This window comes from Crocodylus siamensis, chromosome 8 (assembly GCF_052110815.1).
Source record: "Crocodylus siamensis isolate JL-2025a chromosome 8, ASM5211081v1, whole genome shotgun sequence".
In the NCBI taxonomy this organism is placed as follows: domain Eukaryota; kingdom Metazoa; phylum Chordata; order Crocodylia; family Crocodylidae; genus Crocodylus; species Crocodylus siamensis.
In genome coordinates, this window is record NC_143402.1 from 46,147,854 (window position 1) to 46,168,846 (window position 20,993).

General features: G+C 48.9%; 1 protein-coding gene across 2 annotated transcripts in view; it reads left to right on the top strand.

Annotated features, from left to right (window-relative positions):
* Positions 1–20,993, top strand: part of LOC149858410 (BTB/POZ domain-containing protein KCTD8-like) — a 131,964-nt gene that overhangs the window by 82,668 nt on the left and 28,303 nt on the right. For both annotated transcript variants that reach the window (XM_090060393.1, XM_090060394.1), the window contains exon 3: positions 19,673–19,798. In XM_090060393.1, coding sequence (XP_089916519.1) covers positions 19,690–19,798 — 109 coding nt within the window. In that variant the 5' untranslated portion in view covers positions 19,673–19,689. The remainder of the gene's footprint in view (positions 1–19,672; positions 19,799–20,993) is intronic.

A 20,993-nucleotide genomic window follows, 5' to 3' on the forward strand; every position in this document is an offset into this window, starting at 1 on the left:
TGTTTTCTGTTGCAGAACATAGGGTGGAGGAGATGTCATTCAGAGACCAAGCTGAGTACATCTTCTTTCTTTGCATGGCAACTTGAAAAGCAACATTAAAGGTCAACATTGAAGTTTGTCATTCACTGAGTGGCTTCTACTGGCACAGAATGAGTAAGTCTGTTCCTCTGGAGAAGAACCTTATAGGGAAGTGGATTATTAGATACTCCAGTTTGGATGTCTTCCACAGTCCCATATTCATCCCTCCTTTATAACCAATCAGGTACCAGGTGAATCCAGCACCTCCGTGAGGTACTGTGATCTATATCTTACCTGGCATGGTGAAGCCAGTTGTTTGATAGAAAGGATCTGGAATCTCATTAGGTCTTAATTCTCAAGCCTGCTGTTTCCCTACAAACATTGCCAATTGTTTTTGGGTGATTTATCCAAGTGTTTTGAGAGCTTTAGACACTAACCAGAAGGGTTTCCTGGCCTTAAGACTGGTGATCTTCATAGATAGGCAAGGTTGGATTTATTGTCACAGTTATATTTAAAACCAACTGCTTGGGAGGGTCAATAGCATTTTTACTCGGGCAGTACTGAGGGGGTCAATTGACTTCATGGCTCATTATAATCTACCTGATTCCTGCTAATCACTCTTTATAGGTGTTAACAACCCTTTCTCCTTTTTAATAGTTTGGATGTTCCATTAATAAAGTTATCCTTCCTTCTGCATTTTTGCTTTTTTTTAGCCATTCCTGGTGATATCTCTCTTCTATTTCACAGCTCTGCCAACTGTTTTTTAGTTCTAGCTAAAAACCTTAATTCAGTCATGGTAATTTTAACTCTGGTGTACATTAAACTCAGGCATGGAAATGAGTAACAGTTAAGTGTTGGATGCACTGTCGAGATGCTGAAGAAGGCTAGATTTTATATTATGAATTTGAATAGGAGATGTATACTTAACCTTAATGACTACAAGACTAATAAAACAGTATCTTTTGACTATCTTTGCCTAGTTCACTGTGAAGTTTTTTAATTTAATATGTAATTAGCAAATTAGTGCATATTACAGTAAAGTTGTGCTTAGTTTTGCCTTGATCTGAAACTGAATAATACATATCTGGAACTCTAGCATATTGATAAATCTAGTTTCTCTTCAACTGGAGAAAATATGTTGTGTTGATGCACCATTAGTTTGTACCCTGTCCCTTTTCAAAATCCTACATTCACCCATGATTACATATCAACAATGTGAACTACTTACCCAGAGCGGTGTATTAATAGTTGCTGAGAAGACAGGAGCCAAGAGGCACATCCCCACAAGTATGCACATGCAGGGGTGTGTGTTTCCCCATGGGACAAATAGCAGCTGCACATTTGTGCAGCTGTTATTTGTCCCCGGGCATGCCCTGGCATGTGTGCTCCAGCACGCAGCAAATTGTCATAGGTGGGGTAGAGGGGCTGGGGCCAGGAGCTGGGCTGACCCTAGAAGCCTTACCTGGGGTCCTGGGGCAGCAGCAGTGCCAAGCAGGCTGTTTAAAGCCTAGCCAGCAACCAGAGCATGGCTCTGGCTGGGCAGGCTTCATTTCTGGTGGCACGTGCTGCTGATGTGTGCACCACATCACTTTTTTTTTTTTTAAGAGGCATTTTTTTGATACCGGGATCTTCCGGTATCAGAAAAGCTCCCCGGTGCACTGCATGTTAGTAGGGGTGTGTGAAGCAGGCCCTATTTGGTTATGAATCAAATTCAGCCCAAATCAGGGCCAGTGATTCATAGATTTCTAGAGTCAGAAGGGACCTGGTCAATCATCAGGTCCAACCCCCTGTTCCAGGCAGGAAAGAGTGCTGGGGTTAAGTGACCCCAGCCAGATGCCTGTCTAATCTCCTCTTGCACACCTCCAAGGTAGGGGAAAGCACCACCTCCCTTGGAAACCCATTCCATATTTTGACAACCGTTTCTGTAAAGAATGTCTTCCTTATGTCCAATCTAAATCTGTTCTCCTTCAGTTTGTGACTATTATTTCTGATAACCCCGAGGGATGCCCTGGTAAACAGAGCGTCTCCTATTCTCTGCTGATTTCCCCCCCTCAAATGAGCTTGTAGGCAGCCACAGGATCACCTCTCAGCCTTCTCTTGTGGAGGCTGAAGAGATGCAGGTCCCTCAGTCTGTCTTTGTAGGGTACTACCTGCAGGCCCTCAACCATATGAGTAGCTCTCCTCTGAACCCTCTCAAGGTTGTCCACATCTCTCTTGAAATGTGGTGCTCAAATCTGGATGCAGTACTCCACCTGCGGCCTCACCAGTGCCACATAGAGGGGAAGCATCATTTCCCTAGACCTGCTCGTGATGCATCTGCTGATGCAAGAAAGAGTGTGGTTAGCCTTTCTTATTATCTCACCACACTGGCGACCCATGTTCACTTTTGCATCAACCAGGACTCTGAGATCTCTTTCCACTGTTGCGGTACTCAGAATGGTACCGTGCAGTCTATCGGTGTGGTGGAGATTCTCTTTCCCCAGGTGGAGCACCTTGCATTTATCCTTGTTAAATTGCATCTTATTTTGATCTGCCCACTTCCCCAGTCTGTCCAGGTCTGCCTGGATTTGCTCCCTGCCCTCCAGTGTCTTTACTATGCTCTATAGTTTAGTGTCATCTGTGAATTTGGATAAGGTGCTTTCAACACCTTCATCCAAATCGCTGATGAAGATATTAAACAATACTGGTCCAAGGACAGAGCCTTGGGGGACACCACTGCCCACATCCCTCCAGGGAGACACCGACCCATCCACCACCACTTTCTGGGTGCATCCCATAAGCCAGAACAAGGGCAGTTGCAACAGGAATTGCAGACCCTGAGGGAGGAGCTGCAGGGACTAAAGAATGTCAATCGGAGATTCTCCGAGATAGGTACCCAAACGACCGGGGAACCGCCCCAGTTCCAGGAGGTTGGCAAGGAGGAGGAGAGGGACCTCATAGATCATGGAGTGCAAACCCTAGAGACCACAGACAGCCTTGGGAGAAAGCTGGAGGCTTTGAAGAGGCAGTTAAAAAGCTACCTAGAGGTCACTCAATTAGAACTCTGGGAAAGGGGTTCACTTATCAAGGTGTTAAGACGGACTGAGGCCCAAGTTAAGAACCTCCAGTCTATGTGGGCACCAGGGTCTGAGGAGAGCCTCCTAGAAAAGAAAGTCGAGGCCTTGCATAAAGAGACTCAGTCAGCCCTCCCAGAATATTGGGAACAAAGGTGGACCCAATGGCAGGACATCCACTTACAGGGTCTGAGCCAGCAAGAGTGCCAGGTGGGGAAGATGGTGCGAGTGCAAGGCAATGAAGGAAAAGCCTCTCTAAGGAGGGAGACCCCACACCCAAGGGACAGGGGCAGGGTATGGACAGACCCCGCTAGAAGGCAAGAGGAACAGCGGATCACCATAAGGACGAGGGAAGTGCAGCAGTCCATAAACAGCAGTAAAGCTCAGGCCTATGGAAAGAGGACAAAGGAGCACCCAGTCAGCAGGAAAGCTGAGCCTGAGAGAAGGCCCCACTTGTACCTGAGTGGAATCCCTCAACAGGTCACGTGGAGGACCCTAAGAAAGACCATCGAAGAAAAGATTGGGAAAGTGGCCTTTGTTCAAATTTATCAAGGGCCTAAAGGAAGATCCACTGGTAAAGGAAGAGTGGAATTTTGGACTAAAGAGGATGCCCAGAAAGCTTTGAGGTTCCAATGGGAAATATGGGGTAAGCTCTGAGACATCCAGGAGGACAAGAAGAGAAGAGAGACCTGGAAAATGACCCAGAAGGAAGAACTCAGGGGTGCGGGAAGAGAATGGAGACCACGGAGAACAGGCGGAAGAGCAGCTGGCGAGGTAAGCAATCTACCAAGGGCAGCTAATGTGGGGGGGCTATCTGTGGCGGGTAAACCCCAGTAAATCCCACACGATGCACCTTTGGGTAAAAGGTGAGTTGGGGGTGCCTTAAAGCCTCCGCCTCCAGATTAGAAGCTGCTGAATGCCTGCGGGAAAGTAAGGTCAACAGGAACACCCTCCGGTGGTAGGACATCTCGCAGAGAAGCAGAACGGGCCCCCCCCCCCCGGTGAGTCGGGAGCTTAAGGGGGGGAGCTATGTCACGGGGGCACTTGGGTGCCCCGTGTCTAAAAGGAAATAGAAAGCTGCCAATCACCAGGGCAACCCAGGTGCCAGTTGCTGGGGCAACCAGGCAGGTCATGCGGCTGGAAGGGGGCAGGGCTGGGCCTTTATAAACAGCCCAGGCCGGAGCCTAGCTGGCAGTTCCTTTCTGGCAGCTGCAAGAGTAGGAGCTCTGTGGGAGAGCTGGGCAGGCCGAGCGTATGTTTGCAGCCTGACTACCCGGACTGGCTTGAGGATATGGACTAGAGAGAGAACTCTAGAAGAGGCCATGACTAAAGAGCCTAGTGAGTGCAAGCTTTGTGTTATAAGCCGGTAGGCTTCTTGTTTGTGTTGCAGCTGCTTGGCTCATGGTTTTGTTATGGTTAAACCGGAGGAACGGGTGAGGCTGTAGGGGTGCGAGGAGGCCTCACGGGGGCTCCCCAGTAGTTTGGGGGTTCCCGGTGCCCAGCGGGGGCACAGTGAGCAGTGCCACAGTGGGCACAGTGTGACAAGTGCCGGAGGGGCGCGGCTGGGGCTACAACCCCCACACACCGAGCAAAAGGGCGCACAGGATCCAGAGGGGTGAAAGTGCGAAAGGGCGCTCAGGCCCCGGGGGGGGCGAGAAGCACGGGAAGCGTGGCACAGGCCCCAGAGGGGATGAGAGGCTCTGGAGAGGGCAAGGAGCAGGGGAAAAACACAAGACAGGCCCAGTGGGGCGAGACCTGGGCACGGCAAACCCAGAGGTGCTGGTAGTGGGGCGCAGGTTGCAGCACCGGCCCAGAGGCGCCGGTAAAGGGGTGCCAGGGGCGTGATAGGCCCAGGAGGATCAGAGAGGGGCGCCGGGGCGTGACCAGGCCCGGGGGTGCCAGAGAGGGGCGCCGGGGCGTGACCAGGCCCGGGGGTGCCAGAGAGGGCGCCGGAGGGCGAGGACAGAATAACATCCAGGAACAGCTGTGAGGCTTGGGGCGTGCTAAAGGGGAGGTAGGAGGCACGCATTGCCCATAAGGCTGGGGGTGTTGGAGCACCCCACTTGGAACGGAGGTAATACCAGCGTGGTGTCAAGATGAAAGTAGGCAGCCTCCTTTACTGAACTTTATAAGAACAAAGACATGGCAGGAGAGAAGAAGGTGCTGGATCACCTTAATTAACACGGCAGGGGATGCTAGCGAGCTCACGGCCGCTCGCAGGCCCCACTCCATGACAAAGAGCTCCACTTTTTCCATCCTATCAGTTAGGAGTTGCCCTAGTCCATTCTGTAGCGGTCCTATGCTACCCTGTGTCTTCTTCCTACTCCCTATGTACTTCAAGAAGGACTTTTTGTTGTCCTTAATCTTTCTTGCCAACTAGAGTTCTGTATCTGCTTTGGCCTTTCTCACTGCTTCTTTGCAAGTGTGAACCAAGCAGGTATACTCCTCCCTAGTGGCTACCCACTGCTTCCACAGCCTGTAGGCCTCATTTTTCCTCTGAACGATCTCCTGGATTCCCCTGCTCAGCCAAACAGGTTTTTTTAGCTCTTTTGCCTTTCTTTGCGAGTACTGGGAAGGTGTCCCTCTGTGCCTATAGGATCAGTCCCTTGAGGAACTGCCACCCTTCTTAGACTCCCATATCACAAATGTGATTGCTTAGGGTGGGACTGAGGGGCAATCTCCTGAGCTTGTTGAAGTTGGCCTTCTGGAAGTCTAGCACTGCTGCCCTACTAGTTGTCTTTCCCACCTTATGCCAGATAGTGACCACCAGTTGATAGGATTTACTATCCCCTAGGTTACCTTGTACCTGTAGTTCCCTCAGCAAGTCCTCCCCTGAAGCCAACACCAAGTCAAGTAAGACACCTCCCCTAGTGGGACTGCATACCTCCTGTGTTAGATGCAGGTCCTGAATGCAGGTTAAGAACCTATGTGAATGGGCAGACCTGGCCGACTGCTCCTTCCAGCAGACATCTGGGTAATTTAGGTCACCCATTACAACTAGGTCTTTTGAGCATGCTGCCTTTGAGAGAATTCTAGGTCTGACTCTTTTCCCCTGATGTGGGGGTCTGTAGTATATCCCCACTACCAAGTCCCTATCCACTTGTAATCTGACCCATAGGACTTTGATTTGCCCTTCTTCTGTCTCCATCTTTATTACAGAAGATATATATTGTTCCCTAACATATGGAGGAATGCACACCCCCCACCTTTTCCCCAATCTATCCTGCCTGTATAGCCTGTAGCCTTCAATGCCCACTGCCCAGTCATGGGTAGGGTCCCACCAGGTTTCTGTCAGACCAACCAGGTTGAGATCTTTGTCTGCAAGCAGGAGTGCAAGTTCCTTCTCCTTGTTTCCAATACTTCTAGCATTAATATAGAGACACCTAAGCCCCATGATAGGTGCCCTTAGTATTCCCCTATCCTGATTCTTAGTGGGCCCCTTAGTACTTACCTGATCATTTCCAGTGTGTGGTTCATGGCTTGTGCTACCCAATCTTGTGCTGAATTCAGCATCCGTGTCCCCCCACAAAGCTAGTTTAAAGCTCTATGTAGGAGGTCTGCCAACCTGTAAGAGAAATTAGACTTGTTGATTAGGATCGCTGTCCCTGATTTGATCCAGCTGAATCCGAATCTGAAGATTCGATGCTGATTCAGAGAATCAACAATTCAGACATAGACACAGCTTTAAAGTTCTTTCTACATATCTTGAGGTAGCAGATGTGGCTTGTGATTCCTGTGGTGCTGGGGCACATGGATCATTCCACAGGAGTGTGGGAGGGCCCTCCACATGCTCAGTGGTGAACCCAGAAACGTACTGGGTCCACTTCTGGGTCTACCAGAGAGCACACTGGGCCCCTCCGCCCCTCTGGCTTGGCGATTGGCCTCAGGGGGACCCCAGGTGCCCCCCGCAGACCCAGGCACCAGTTGCTGACCCAGGGGAAGGGGGGGGCTCTAGCATGCTCCCTAGTGCATGCGGAAGTGCTTCTGGTCCACTTCTGCGTCTGCTGCCAAGTGCTCTGGGGAGCCCCCTGCACTTCTGTGGGACACTCCATGTACCCCAGCATCACAGCAGTTATGAGTCCCTGCTACCTAGAGGTATGTAGAAAAAACATTTAAAGCTGTGTCTATGGCCGAATCTCTGAATCTCTCCAAGTCAATTCAGAGAGTTCCATTTCAATTCGGAGAGATTAAAGGGTCTTCTGATTTGATTTGGATTCAGAAATTTGCCCACCAAATCAGGCCGAATCTCCACCAAATTGAATCATGGACCGAAGCTTTGCATAGCCCTTCAAATTGGCATCCAGGATGTCTATCCTTAAGGTGTCAGCATCTGTTCCCCAGCTGGTGGTGGCTAATTTGTAGATTATATTGTTCCCAGCAATTCTCTTGGCCATGGGTGACTGTTGCCTCCTGAGTTGCGGGGGACGCCAGATTGCCAACAGGGGAGAGGGGTCCCTCAGTGGCCAACAACCAATGCGGGGGCGGGGGTCCCCCAGCAGCCAGTCACCGAGCCAGGAACCACCACTGGCCAAACCAGTGGAACCGGAAGTGAATTTCTCTGCCAGTACTTCCAATTTTGCAGCTGGCACTTCCAGGGGGTGCACAGCCAATCTCAGGGGCTGTACGTGCACCTGCATGTACCCCCTATGCATTGCCAATGCTCTTGGCAGTGGTCTTTATGAGATGTTAGTAGTATGCGAGAGTATAATCCAGAACCATTCCAAGATATTGTAGAAAGACTTTGTATCCGAGTTTGGTACCACTAAAATGACATTCAGTCACTTCTTTTGTTGGTAGTTGCACAGGTGGGAGAGAATGTAGAGAGAAAGGAACAAGGTAGCAGCCTTAAGTGGTTTGCCATAACCAAAACTATTCCTGGTAACTGAACAATGGCCTCATGGTCCAAAAAGCAACTGGAACAGCTAAGTATGTTGGACAGTAAGAAAATCTTCTTCACATCTGACAGCTTACATTCCAAGCATACTATTTCCTTTATGACCATCATAGCCTAGGTTTTATGAATATCATCATGCAAAGAGGAGGAATTAAAATAACTTACTGTATTACAAAGGATTAGAACATAAAGACAGCTCCCCATGGGGATTATTTTCAGAAAGCTGTGTTGATGTTTTTTAAGTAGAGTTCCTTTTAATGCATCCCTTGAGCCAATACAGGCCCCTAAAAAGATTTAAATACCCTTATTTAATAGTGGGAGGTAGACTATTCAGAGGTTACTGGTGTATTGAGTAAAGCTGGTTAGAAATTTTCCTACACAATGTTCTTCCTTCAGAAAATTCTGTTAATGAAACAGCTTTAGAAGTCTGCAGAATTTTTCATGAACTATAAAATCCAGTTCCTGATCTGCTCTAATAGTTTTTATGGGAACTTGTCTGTTCCAAGAAAATTTCATTTAAAACATTGGAAATAAGCATTCCAATAATGTCAAAACATTCAATTTTGACTTTTTTTTATTTTCATGTTGGAATGATTTTTCTATTTCAACTTTTTTAATTTCACATTTTAATAATACGATATCTTAATAAGTGAACTAGTTGCATGTTATTAAAACATATTTTGTGGGGGAATTAACTTGAGCTGTATACAAACAATCCATCTACGTGTGGTAGGCTCAATATTAGAGTAGCTCAGAAACAGAATTTTACATTTTGTGGAAAATTCTGCATTTTTTATTGTTTCAGAACTTCATGAAAATAGAGATTTAGAAACGTGCAGAATTTTCCACAAAACATAAAATCTAGTTCCCGAACTACATGAACCCAGAGCCTACCACATTTAAATGGGTTGTTTGTATCCAGCCCAAGTTATCAAATATAATGGCTAATTAGTCCCCATCTGGTGCAAGTCAGTAATGACGATAGTGTATCAATGGTGAGTTATACCAGCTGAAGATCTGACCCTTTACTTTTCCTGTTTGATGAAAGCTGAGAAGCAGGGCTTGAAATCCATTCGGGGGGTTAGGCATTGCAGCAGATCAGGTGAAAGGAGGTAGGTTACAGAGGTATCACAGACACTTCACCTAATTCATTCCCTTGCCACTGCATGGGCCAGTGCCCCACCTGCCCTCTTTCAGTGGCATATTATAGGAGGAAAGAATTGTTTTGTACTAAAGAGCCTAACTTGTTAGGTGGCACTTTGTGGTTTTGATGAGCAAGAGATCCCAAAGTAGATTGTGCTTGTGGAGCCTACTGGACAAATTACTGTCTAATTATTTATTAGGGCTGTGCGAAGCTTTAGTCCCCGATTTGACTCAGCAGAGATTTGGCCCGATTCAGTGGCCAAATCTCCAAACCCAAATTGAACCAGAGGACCCATTTAATCTCTCCACGTCAAATCGGTACCTTCTGAATCAGTTCAGAGAGATTTGGTGATTTGGACATAGACACAGCTTTAAATGTTTTTTCTGTATACTTCAAGGTCCCAGGTGGCTCATGAATGTCATGAGCCTCAGTATCATAGAGTGTCCCACAGAAGCACAGGGGGCTCCCCAGCGCGCTTGGCAGCAAACCTGGAAGTGGATCAGAAGCACCTGCAGTCCACTTCCCAGTCCATTGGAGAGCGCGTGCCCTCTTGGCTCAACAACTGGTGCTTCCTGGGTCTGGGGGTGTACCCAGGGTCCCCTGTGGCTGATCACTGAGCTGGGCAGGTACAGGGGGAACCCCCAGCGTGCTCCCCATTGGACCCAGAAGTGAATCAGAAGCACTTCCGGTCCACTTCTAGGTTCACCGCCAAGCACACGGGGTGGGGGGCCCTGCGCTCCTGGGGGACGCGCCATCTGCTCCAGCATCACAGCATTCATGAGTTGCACCTGGTACCTTGAAGTATCTAGAAAAAACATTTAAAGCTGTGTCTATGACTGAAGCACTGACTTTTTTTTTTTTTTTTCTGAATCGGCATCGCATCTTCAGATTTGGATTCAGCTGAATTGAATTGGGGCCAGTAATCCTAATCAGTGAACTGAATCACTGTCCCAGATTCAGTCTGAATCCAAATCCAAATTGAATAGGGGCCATTTCACACACCTGTATTATTTATTACATATTTGTCTGAAATTGTGGGAGACAAAATTTGTAACTAGTGAGCTTCCTTCCTATTCTATTTCCGATGTTCCTATATGCCCTACTATATTTTATTTTTGATGAATTGGAAATTCTGGTTCCTGCTCAGTTCTATTTCAGATGTTCTGGAGGATATGGAGAAAGAAGAGCTGTCTGACATTAGGTAGGACTGGAAACCCAGTGCTACCACAACATATCTGGTAGGCCTGTACAAGTAGGCAGGTGTTCGATGCAACTTTGGATCCAGCTGCTTTGGATGGTAGTGATCTGATCTGGAGCTCTGGATCAGTTTTCTGCTTCAATCTGGCCGAAGCGGCTCTGAAGCTTTGGAGCCGCTTCAGAGATCTGACCATAGGCTATAATGGGGGATAAATGAAATATCTATAAGAAACTTCATCATTTTATCTCTGATTTGGGTAAAACTTGCAGGTCTGGTAGCCTCTGCTGCGAGCATGATGCCTGCCAAGTTTCGATAGGTGTAGGGATTTTGGAGGAACTGTACCCCAAATTCCTGAAAGCAAAACTCCTGTCACGTCTGTGTGTTATACCACAGGGGGGTGAAAACTGCAGGGATGGTAGCCCCTGGTGAGGCCACAAAGCATGCCAAGTTTCAAGGAGATCAGTGCAAGGGTTGGGGAAAACTGCAACTCAAGCTGCTGACAGGTAAAACTCACGATGTGGGTGAATGTTTGGGCAACTGTGTTTGTCTTGGGGCACACGGGGGTGGAATCTAGTGCAGGCCTGGGTGCTGGGCCCTGCCAAGCCATGAAGCCTGCCAGCTGTGTGTCAGTCGTCTGGGGCCCTGCACCTCAAGCTGCTGACAGACAAACTCATGACGTGGGTAGGTGACACTGTGTGTGTTAAGGTGCGCCCTTCCTGGTGCTGGGGCCTCTGCACAACATGGCAGTGTGTCCCAGTGAGGTCTCCTCCCCTACACCCTCACGCCCAGTCCTCCACTTTGTGACAACAGGTACAATGACTTAGCTGGCTCAACTCCAGTAGCAACATCAGCAGCATCAAAAGTACCCACACGGAACTGTCACAGAACTTTTCTTTTTATAAAGGAATTGACAGCAAGAAGTAAAGATGTTGTGTTGTGTTGGACATATGATCTTACTCATAGCGTGTGATAGCTTATCCTATGTTTTTAGATCTATATGTGTATTATGAAGAAAAGAGAGTACTTACTTTTTTTTTAATCTTTGGAAGCTTTAGGGTTGAAAACCCCTTTGTCAGGCTGAGAAAGTACCTGCAGTTGGTCCCGGATGGAAGGAATAGTAAGAAGGAATAGTAAAGAAGCCAGAGGCTGGCCTGGCCCGCAACTCAGGCAAGAAAGGCAGGCAGTGAAAATGGAAATGGAGACGTCAGGGGGTGAGGGAGGAATGTAGCAGTGCAGGTAAAAGTGCAGACGTGCCTGGGGTGTCAGATGTCCGGCCAGTCGCAGTGTGCCAGAGCTCCACTGTGTATATTGAGCCCATGAGTTTCTGTATCTATTACCTAGGAGGCTGATGAAGTGCAGTTCATAGGCCCAGCTCTGAAAAGTGGCTTGTACCTTCAAACAAGCACCTAACCTCATCACCAGAACTGAAGCCAACATCCTACAGCTCAAAACACAAAACTTGCCAAATATTTCCAGTACCTCTATAAACTGCACTGCAGAATCTATTAAAGACAACAATACCCAAATACCTGTGAGGGCACATTCCTCATGAAAAAAAAACTTTGCCTCCAGTCTCTCAAGCCTGATCCTGAGAGGGAACAAATTACAATGCAAACAACTGGTGACAGTGGCCTGCCCCAGCCAGGAACATTGATCCCCTGGAACTTCTCCATTTGGTTCTCCAGTTGCCTCACTAGGGGGATCACCTGGCTGAGGACGGCATTGCCAGCGCTAAGGGTCTTGGTGGCCTCAAGGAAGGGCTTGAGGACCACCAAGATCTGGGAGATGGTACCCCACTCAGCTCTGTTCAGGGGGCCACTGATCCCAATCTCCCCAAGCAAGGCCATCTCATGGATGTCCTTCTGTTGCTCCACTAATCTTTCAAGCATCAGGTATGTTGAGTTTCACCGAGTCTCTACATCCTGCATGATTTTGTATTGTGGGATGCTCAGCTCTTCCTGTTTCTCCCACAGTGACTTGCCCACCTTGATGCTGCGGTGGAAGTAGCCTGCCACCTTCCTGCATTTTGAAATCAGCTGGCTTGTAGCTGTACTGGTGGCAACGCCATCACCAGCGCTGTCCCCCTCCAAGGCATCCCTCACTATTAGGTGAAGCCTGTGTGCCACACAGTGGATGCCAACAAAGTTGGCATCGTGGACAGTCTTCACCATATTGGCCCCATTGTTAGTGACCATGGACCTGCAGGTGAGCTTGGCCTGCCCAATGAGCCACTCCTGCACCATACGGTTCATGGCCCCCATGATCCCCCTTGCTGTGTGGGACTCATCCAGCACCTTGGCTTGCAGTAGAGCCCACCAACGGCCTGGCTAATTGCACCAGTGCCCTGTGAGGGAGAGCTGGTGTGATCACCACCCCGGCTGCTCCAGATGTCAGAGGTGAAGTGCAAGGCTACCTGCGGCCCTGCCTTGCACAGCTCCTCCCTCAAGTACTCCCTGCATGCCTCGTATAGGGAGGGCACCACCACCCTGCTAAAGGTGGTGCATGCAGGCACTTTGGAAAATGGGGTCAGAAATGCTATGAATCTCCTGAAGCCTGGGCATTCAGCTAGGGAGAAGGGCTGGCTATCCAGAGCAATCATCTCCCCAATGCTCTGGGTGATCTTGCTCACCTTGGGAATGTCCTCTCCTTTCTGTCCACCTTTTCCCCCACTGACCCAGGATGGCCTGCCTCTGCTTTGGGGGGGAAGCGGGCTTTGGAGCAAGTGGGGAACTTCCCTTTCAGCACACTCGCACTGGTGCCAGGCTGAGCAGGAAGAAGGGCAAGGGAGTGCTGCCTCCTCAGATGCAGCAGCATTGCTGTGGTGGGAAAGTGTCTCACATCCTTGCTGCAAGCTCATGTGCCTTCGGCAGTGCTGGTAGATGACAACCCTGGGATCATCTACCAGCTCAAAATGCTCCCACACTATACTACTCCCCCACTTCTGGGTTGAGGGTGAGGATCCTGCCTTTTCCCACTCCTCAGCAGACTGAGGCGCAAGAGCAGGAGGAGCTGCCTCAGCTGAGCCACTTGTCTCCACAACCTCAGCCTCCTCCGAGGTGCTGCTTTCCAGAGCAGACATGGGTCTAGGGGAAACTTGAGGGGTGTGGAGCACAAACTCTGATTCCCCCACAGTCCCCAGAATTGCTTGAGCCAGCGCACTCAGCACCCCTGGTTCCAGCTCCAGCTCCTCCTCTGGCAGTGGGAGGCTCACACTGAGAGCTGAAATTAGGGTGGAGGAGACCACGATTCCACTGCTGGTGCCCACTTCTGGACTGAGCGGAGGTGGTGCAGGTGCAGGGACGTCAGGTGCAGACACTGCTCCCACCTCCTTGCTTCCCCTGGCAGCACTGATGTCATGGCTACTTGGGAAGAGAATGTGTCTGTATTTGGGATTGAGGGGGGTCTTGCAGCGCTAGCTCTCCCCCAATCCCCTCTTTCTAGCCTGCCAGAAGACCTGGCACCTGCCTTTCCAGTATGATGGAATATGCAATATCCAGTAAGATATTGATCCTTCCTGTGCTGCAAAAGGTCTGTGTGTGTGTGTCAATCTTTTTGTATTGTGTGTTTTATTCCCCTCTGTTGCATGCGTGTAAACAATCTTCTTTGGTTGTTTGCTTCAGTGTTAAGAGTTATGTAAAAATTGTGTGCTGCCTGTCTGTCGGTCTTTTTCTTCTCTGAATATCTTGTTTTTCTCTATATTGTGTGTCTGTGTGCATGCGTGCAAGCAATCTGTGTGCCTCCCTACACAGAGATGGATCCCACTGGCAGGGAAAACACAGCTTTCTTTTTTTCAGTTTCCAAAAAAGCCCAAAACCCAAAAAACAAATATAAATTCAGAGAAATGAATGTAATAGTAATACTAATAGTAATTGAATAAAGAGCTAAGCTAAGATAAGCTAAATCCTACCCCCTCCTTTCTAACAAGAAAAAGGAGCAGGCAGGTTCAACTCTAAGTACAGCCAGCAAGCTGCAAAGCATGAGGCTGAGGGTTCCTTTCTCACAGTTCCTGAGATGGAACAAGCTGGGGAAAAGGCACAGCATGCCTCCAAACAGGCTTTTATGCCGTTTGTAGTCTCACCCCACAGATGCTGTCATTGGAAAGGCAGCCAGGGAGAAATCCTTCTCACTGGTCACCTACACGTCAGTCTTCCCACCCGCTCCTTCCCTCCCCGCTCTCCCTCCCTGCCCCTCCCTCTTCTAAGTTCCAGTTAAGCTGTCCAAAGCACCTGAAGCACCCAAAGCGCTTCAGATGCTCTGAACCACTTTGGACAGCTTAACTGAGCCCGCGCTTCCATCTGGGCGTGCCACTTCAGACGCTGAAGTGGCCCCAGATCCAAAAGTGCAATTTGAAGACTTGCAGAGCCCTAATATCTGGTGGGAGTGGCAGTGCTTGGCGTTGTTCCTAAATATGATTTGTTTGACAGAAGGAGGGAAGACTGAGGGCAGGCCAGTGGCATCATGGGAATTAAGTCTGAATTCCAAGCTCAGGCAGAAGCAGGAGGAACTCGTGTCCCGAGAGAAAAATCGAATGACTATTTCTCAATGTCTCTCAGTGTCACCACACACCTTTGCTCCACAGGCAGAGGACTCGTTGCCCAGAGTCCCTGTCCTCCAGATGAATGTGTTTGTAAATTAGGAGAAGGTGAGGCTTCGAATTGCTGAGGCTGTGAGTAATCCGAGTGCTTACAGCAATGTCAACTGTCTCTCCAGTTCTATCAGCCTACTTGACAACAGCCTGCCAGTGGCATATCATACCTGCAATGAGTCTGTTAACTGACAGCTGAAGTGATGTCTCCAGGGAATGCAATTCCTCTCAACCTTGATGGAGAGGTGTACATACATCAGCAAGGAAGGGGCTCATCCCTTTCTCCACGCACTCCAGCACATCTTTGCACTCCCAGCACTTTCCCCTGAGACCTCAGCTTTATCTTAAAGCTCCTTTGTTTTTCTGGCAGTTTCTTCCTGCCCACGGGTAGCCCTTAGATGCATCCTGCCTCATCCTTTCCAGGGCATTCTGGGTAATCCCCACTTGCCAGCTTTGAAGTATTAGATAGAAGTATACAACATACAATGCTCCCCTTATCTTCCAGTGAACCCTGGGCTGGAAACAATGGGATGCTCACAGGCTCCACTTTGATGTCTGAAAATGAGCCTCTTTAAACCACAACCTTTTGAGAGGAAATAATATTCTCTTATTCCACGTGGGATAGCTCTGATTAGGACAGGAACAAAACCGCATGCTTCCTGAGGGATGTTGCCGAGGTTGGCAATTATGAAATAATCTCTGGCTGCGGTCTAATCACAAAGGCCCAGATTGTGCTACCTTGTTTCATAGAAGACCAGACCCTGATCTCAGTTAAACCAGTGAAAATTGGGGGTCACTTCACTGTCTTCAATGGAAATGCTCCTGATTTACACCAGAGTGATTGAAGTCAGAATCTGGGTCAGTGAATAGTCCCACTGTAATTCAGATAGGCATGCTCGTTTGATTTTCCTGTCCCATACTCTGCTTTTACCCTGGTGTAACTGTATTGACCTCAGCAGAGTTGCTCTTTATTTATACTAGTGTATGCAAGAGGAGAAACAGGGCTGGTGACATCAATGGGATATTCAAAGAGGAGGACAGTACCTCATGTGAATAAGAATGATATAACCTGGTCCAAAAGGAAGACACCATAGGACCCTGCCATACCCCATGGCCTTCCCCCTTGTGTTAGCATTTACACCTCAGGTAAACTATACAACGGCTCACCATCCAGTGCCTTGCCCCATCTGGCCCAGTGATCATTTCCCTTACTTTGGTGTAAATCAAAAGTAATACCAGTGTAGAATCATAGAAAATGAGGGTTGAAAGGGACCACAAGAGGTCATGTAGTCCAACCCCCTGGCTCAAAGCAGGACCACCCCCAACTAAATCATCCCAGCCAAAGCTTTGTCCAGCCAGGTCTTTAAAAACTCTGAAGATGGAGATTCCACCACCTCTCTGGGTAACCTGCTCCAGTGTTTTACAACCCTCCTAGTGAGAAAGTTTTACCTAATATCTAACGTAAACTTCCCTTCCTGCAACTTGAGAGTGTTGCTCCTTTTTCTGTAATCTGCCACCACTGAGAATAGTCCAGCTCCATCCTCTTTGGAACCTCCCTTCAGGTAGTTGAAGGTTACTATTTTAATCCTGTCTGTCTTCTCTTCTTTAGACTAAATAAGCCGAGTTTCCCCAGCCTCTCCTCAGAAGTCATGTCCCCCAGCCCCTTCACCATTGTTCTTGCCCTTCACTGAATTCTTTCCAAGTTATCCATATCCTTTCTGCAGTGGGAGGTCCAAAAATAAATACAGTACTCCAGATGTGGCTTCACCAGTGCTGAATAGAGGGGAATAATCACTTCCCTGGCCCTACTGGAAACATGCCTATCAATGCAGTGCAGTATGTCATTGGCCTTCTTAGCAACAAAGGCACACTGCTGGATCATATTCAGCTTATTGTCCACTGTAACCAGTGTCCAGCTTATTGTTCATTGTCCAGTGTGCAGGTTTGCACAAGGGGAGAAGATGGGAGAGAAAGTGTTTGTAAATCTTGCATTTGCTCCTTGAAGTTTGTTAGCTACAAAACTGAGACACAGACATGTCTGGAACTTAGTTGGGGGTTTTTTGCAAAACCTGAACCACTCCATAGGGTGTGCACTCCTGTATGTGTGTGCGCACATGCAGTCACTCTTTGAACTATCTATCCTCCTTCCTAATCAACAGCAAACTTATTCCTCCACACTACAGCTTCCAGCATGCATACAGCCTGTTCTCCTTAAGAGTCTGCATAGTTAATTTACTACAGGATGCAACAAATGGGTGTCCTGGGGCCAGGGCAATCATTGGCCCACCCACTTGTCTTTGGGAAACTGTCTGCCTACTTTGTCCGCTATGCCTTAAATGATACGGTTAAATCATGATAACAAGGCAGGAGGCTACACATTTACTTGCCCTGATGCCACGGGCTTATACATACATGGCTCTGACCTCCTCTGTACCATGTCTCATGCCTCACAGATGACATCCATGTTACTCCAGTGCCTCACACTGTGACCCATGGTCCAGAGTTTCACATGAGACTCTCACTCCCCACTGGAGCTTGCAGTCACTGTGCCCTAACACTGGGCTTGCCTTCAGTCCATTGCTCTGGGGTCCCAGCCCCATCCCTTTCCCTACACTGGACCGCATCCTCTGCCCCACGCTGGGCTACAATTCCTTTATCCCCTCAACCCAGAAGCCTCATGCATAGCTCCCCACAGGCTTAGGGCCCCATCCCCCTGGGGCCACACACTCGGCTCTGTAATGCCACCTCAGAGCTCACAGTGAGTCTGGGCCCTTACTTTGTTTTTTGGGGTGTGCTCCCCTAGTCTTTCCCCTCCACAGGGTCACCTGCAAGGCAGCAGCCTACTGAGGTTTTCTCATGCCCCATACTTGCCCTTCACTGGGGAGACCCCAGGTGTGGCATTTCCTGCAGACTACCCTGCCACCAGCAATCCCATCACACCATCCAGCCCCATCAGGGTGTAGTTTTAAGTCATGCCCCAAGACCAGGAGCCTCCAGCCATCCCCATAGCTCCAAGATATTGTGACCAGTAGATCCAGCCAGGTGATGTTCTCCCAGCTGCTAGCAGCAGACTTTTCACATTGCTGCTCAGGGCCCTGCTCTTAAAGTGAACACCTGGGCCCTGTTCCCAATCAGGTAATTAGGCCTGATTGGGAAACTTACCAGCTGCAGGCTTCTTTACTGCTGCCCATGCCTCTAGGAGTAACAGAGCACACCCCATGCTCTGTTACACAGGGCATGTGAGGACAGATGCATACTCTTTCCAGTGTCCCAGGCTCCTATGGGCAATTCACTTGTAGTCCTAGTAGCCTCCACTTAGCAGGGCACATGGTAACCACATCCTGCAGAAGCTTCCAGCAGTGAAACACACACATAAGACATAACGTGATGGATGGAAATGAAGCCGTCTACACTTAGGTCTTCCTTAGGATCCCAAGGGCATTTTGGTGATGATATTGTTACAAAACCTTGTTACAAGTGCAATACGGAAGGAAAAATGTACTGTCTGAATGGTTCTGCTGGCCTTGTATGAGGGAGAGAGTAGATAAGTAGATAACTTTGGCTATTAGATTATATTAGGAGAGGCTTATTTAGCACCTTAATTTAGAAGGCAAAGGGGTTACACTGCATGGGAAGGAATAAAGGTGAGTGGAGTGTAACTTGATTGTTAATCTAATTCTATGATACTCAACTGCATATCTCTTCTCTCTTTGGGTCAGTGTATTTGATAGTGAGATGAAACTCTGAAGGAAGGGAGAGAGGCCACACAAATGATGAACTGTGAAGGGAGGGATGGATTGGTAGGTGTGTTGCCAGCAAGTCCAGGGAAGTGATTATTCCCCTCTATTCAGCACTGACAAGGCCACATCTGGAGTACTGTGTTCGGTTTTGGGCTGCTCACTACGGACAGGATGTGAACAAATTGGAGAGAGTCCAGTAGAGGGCAACAAAAATGGTGGAGGGGCTGGGGCACATGATTTAACCCCCATTCCCTCAGTCTCTCTGCATATTTAGCCTAAAGAAGAGAAGACAGAGAGGGGATTCAATAGCAGCTTCAACTACCTGAAGTGGGGTTCAAAAGAGGATGGAGCTGGACTGTTCTTAGTGGAAGACAGAGACGATAAAAATAGCAGCCTTCAACTACCTGAAGGCTAGTTCCAAAGAGGATGGAGCTGGACTGTTGTCAGTGGTGGCAGATGACAGAACAAGGAGCAATGGTCTCAAGTTGCAGCAAGGGAAGTTTAGGTTAGATATCAGGAAGAATTTTCTGACTAGGAGGGTAGTAAAATACTGGGTCAGTTTACCCAGAGAGGTAGATCCTTGGAGGTTTTTAAGACCTGGCTGAACAAAGCTTTGGCTGGGATGATTTAGTTGGGGGTGGTTCTCCTTTGAGCAGGGGATTGGACTAGATGACCTCCTTTTGTCCCTTCCAAACCTCATTTTCTATGGTTCTGTGATCTCTTCAAACTGAAAGAGGATTGGAACACTATATATGCCTGTACTTTGTATGTGAAGTGGCACTATAGTACTGTTATAAGACAAGCTGTCACTATGGGGATGGGAAAGATAAGCAGGGTGGGAAGCACTGGAGGAAAAGCAAAGCCAGATGTTGTCAGTATGCAACTGAATGATGAGAATCCAGAATGAGAGAAATGTCAGGAGGTGCTGTGTCCTGCACTGTGGGAGCAGTCCCTGCACTCCTGCTACCTACAGTTTTTGCTATCTCTTCCAATTTTCCAGCTAGGAATCTCATTTTAGCATTTTCTCTTTGGCTTATTAGGTGGCTCCTGGCTCAGCATGGCTGCTCTCCCATCTACAGAACTCGCGCAGAGCCTCAAAACACACTTCTCTTCTTCTTCTGAACCCATGCTGGACTTCAACACAGATGTAGTTGCAGGACTTACAGGTAGGAATGATTGACAGTTCAGGATGATATGCCATTTGGGATGGGCACATAAGGACAAGTGCAGATCCTTTCTAATATCCCAGGTCCTACTGCTGTAGGAAACATGATTCACAGGGTATCAGTGGAAGCCCCTACATATTTGGAGCCAACTGTACCTGTAGTAAAGTTCTTGGTTTTATTATTAGTATTAGCAATCATCTTTCATAATAGTTAGTTAGCTAGCAGGAATATTCTTGCTGGTATTACAGTGCTGCCTGGGAGTCTTAATGAAACTCAGGGACCTGCTACAGTATGTGCTATGTAAATTCTAATATTATAAAACCCTAATCAGTCTGTCTGCCTGTCTGTCTGCCCATAGCACTTCATTCGCACTCTGATTGGCTGAGTGAAACAACCAGTCAGAGTGTGAATACAGCGCTTGGACAGGAGGTGGTAGCACGGCGGAGTGTTGCCATGATGGCGGGGACACAGGATGGAGGCAGCGGCGCCTGGAGGTGGCAGCAATGGAGTGGATGGAACAGTGGGAAGAGGCCGGTAGCGGAGAGGTGGGGGGCGAGGCCACCGGAGCTGGCCTTGCCCCCCCCCACCTTGTTTCTTGGAGGTAGCAGCGGCAGCATGGGCAGGGGAGTGGGGTTGGGATGCTGCGGGGTTGGGGGCAAGGCCACCAGCACTGGCCTCAGCCCGCCCCTCCCCTCTTCTGTTGTCGCTGCCTGCAGAGCTGACATGGCAGCGGTGGGGGGAGGAGCAGGCCAAAACAGCAGTGGTAGGGAGAGGGGAGAAGTCAGCACGCTCAGCAGGATGGTGGGGAGCAACAGGCCTGGCCCAACATGGCAGCAGCAGTGGGATGGGAGGAGCAGGCCTCCTCCCCTCCTTGGGCCTGGGCCCACTCCTTCCCCTACCTCCCCCACATTGGCCCTGAGCCTGCTCTTCCTGTCCCCCCACTGCTGCCGTGTCAGCCTGAGCCCGCTTCTCCCTTCTCCCCGCTGCCACAGCAGGGGGTGGGGGAGCATGGACCCCAAGCAGCAGGAGGGAAGTGGGGAGTGGACCTGGATGGGGCAGGGACTCTGGGTTCCATCTCTGCCCACTCTCCCCTGTCATTCTTGATGGGCAATTGGCTAGTATATAATGAGAAACAATGTCTACCTCAAGGACTTTACAACCTAATAGGTTAGACAAGGGGTAAAAAAAACCATTG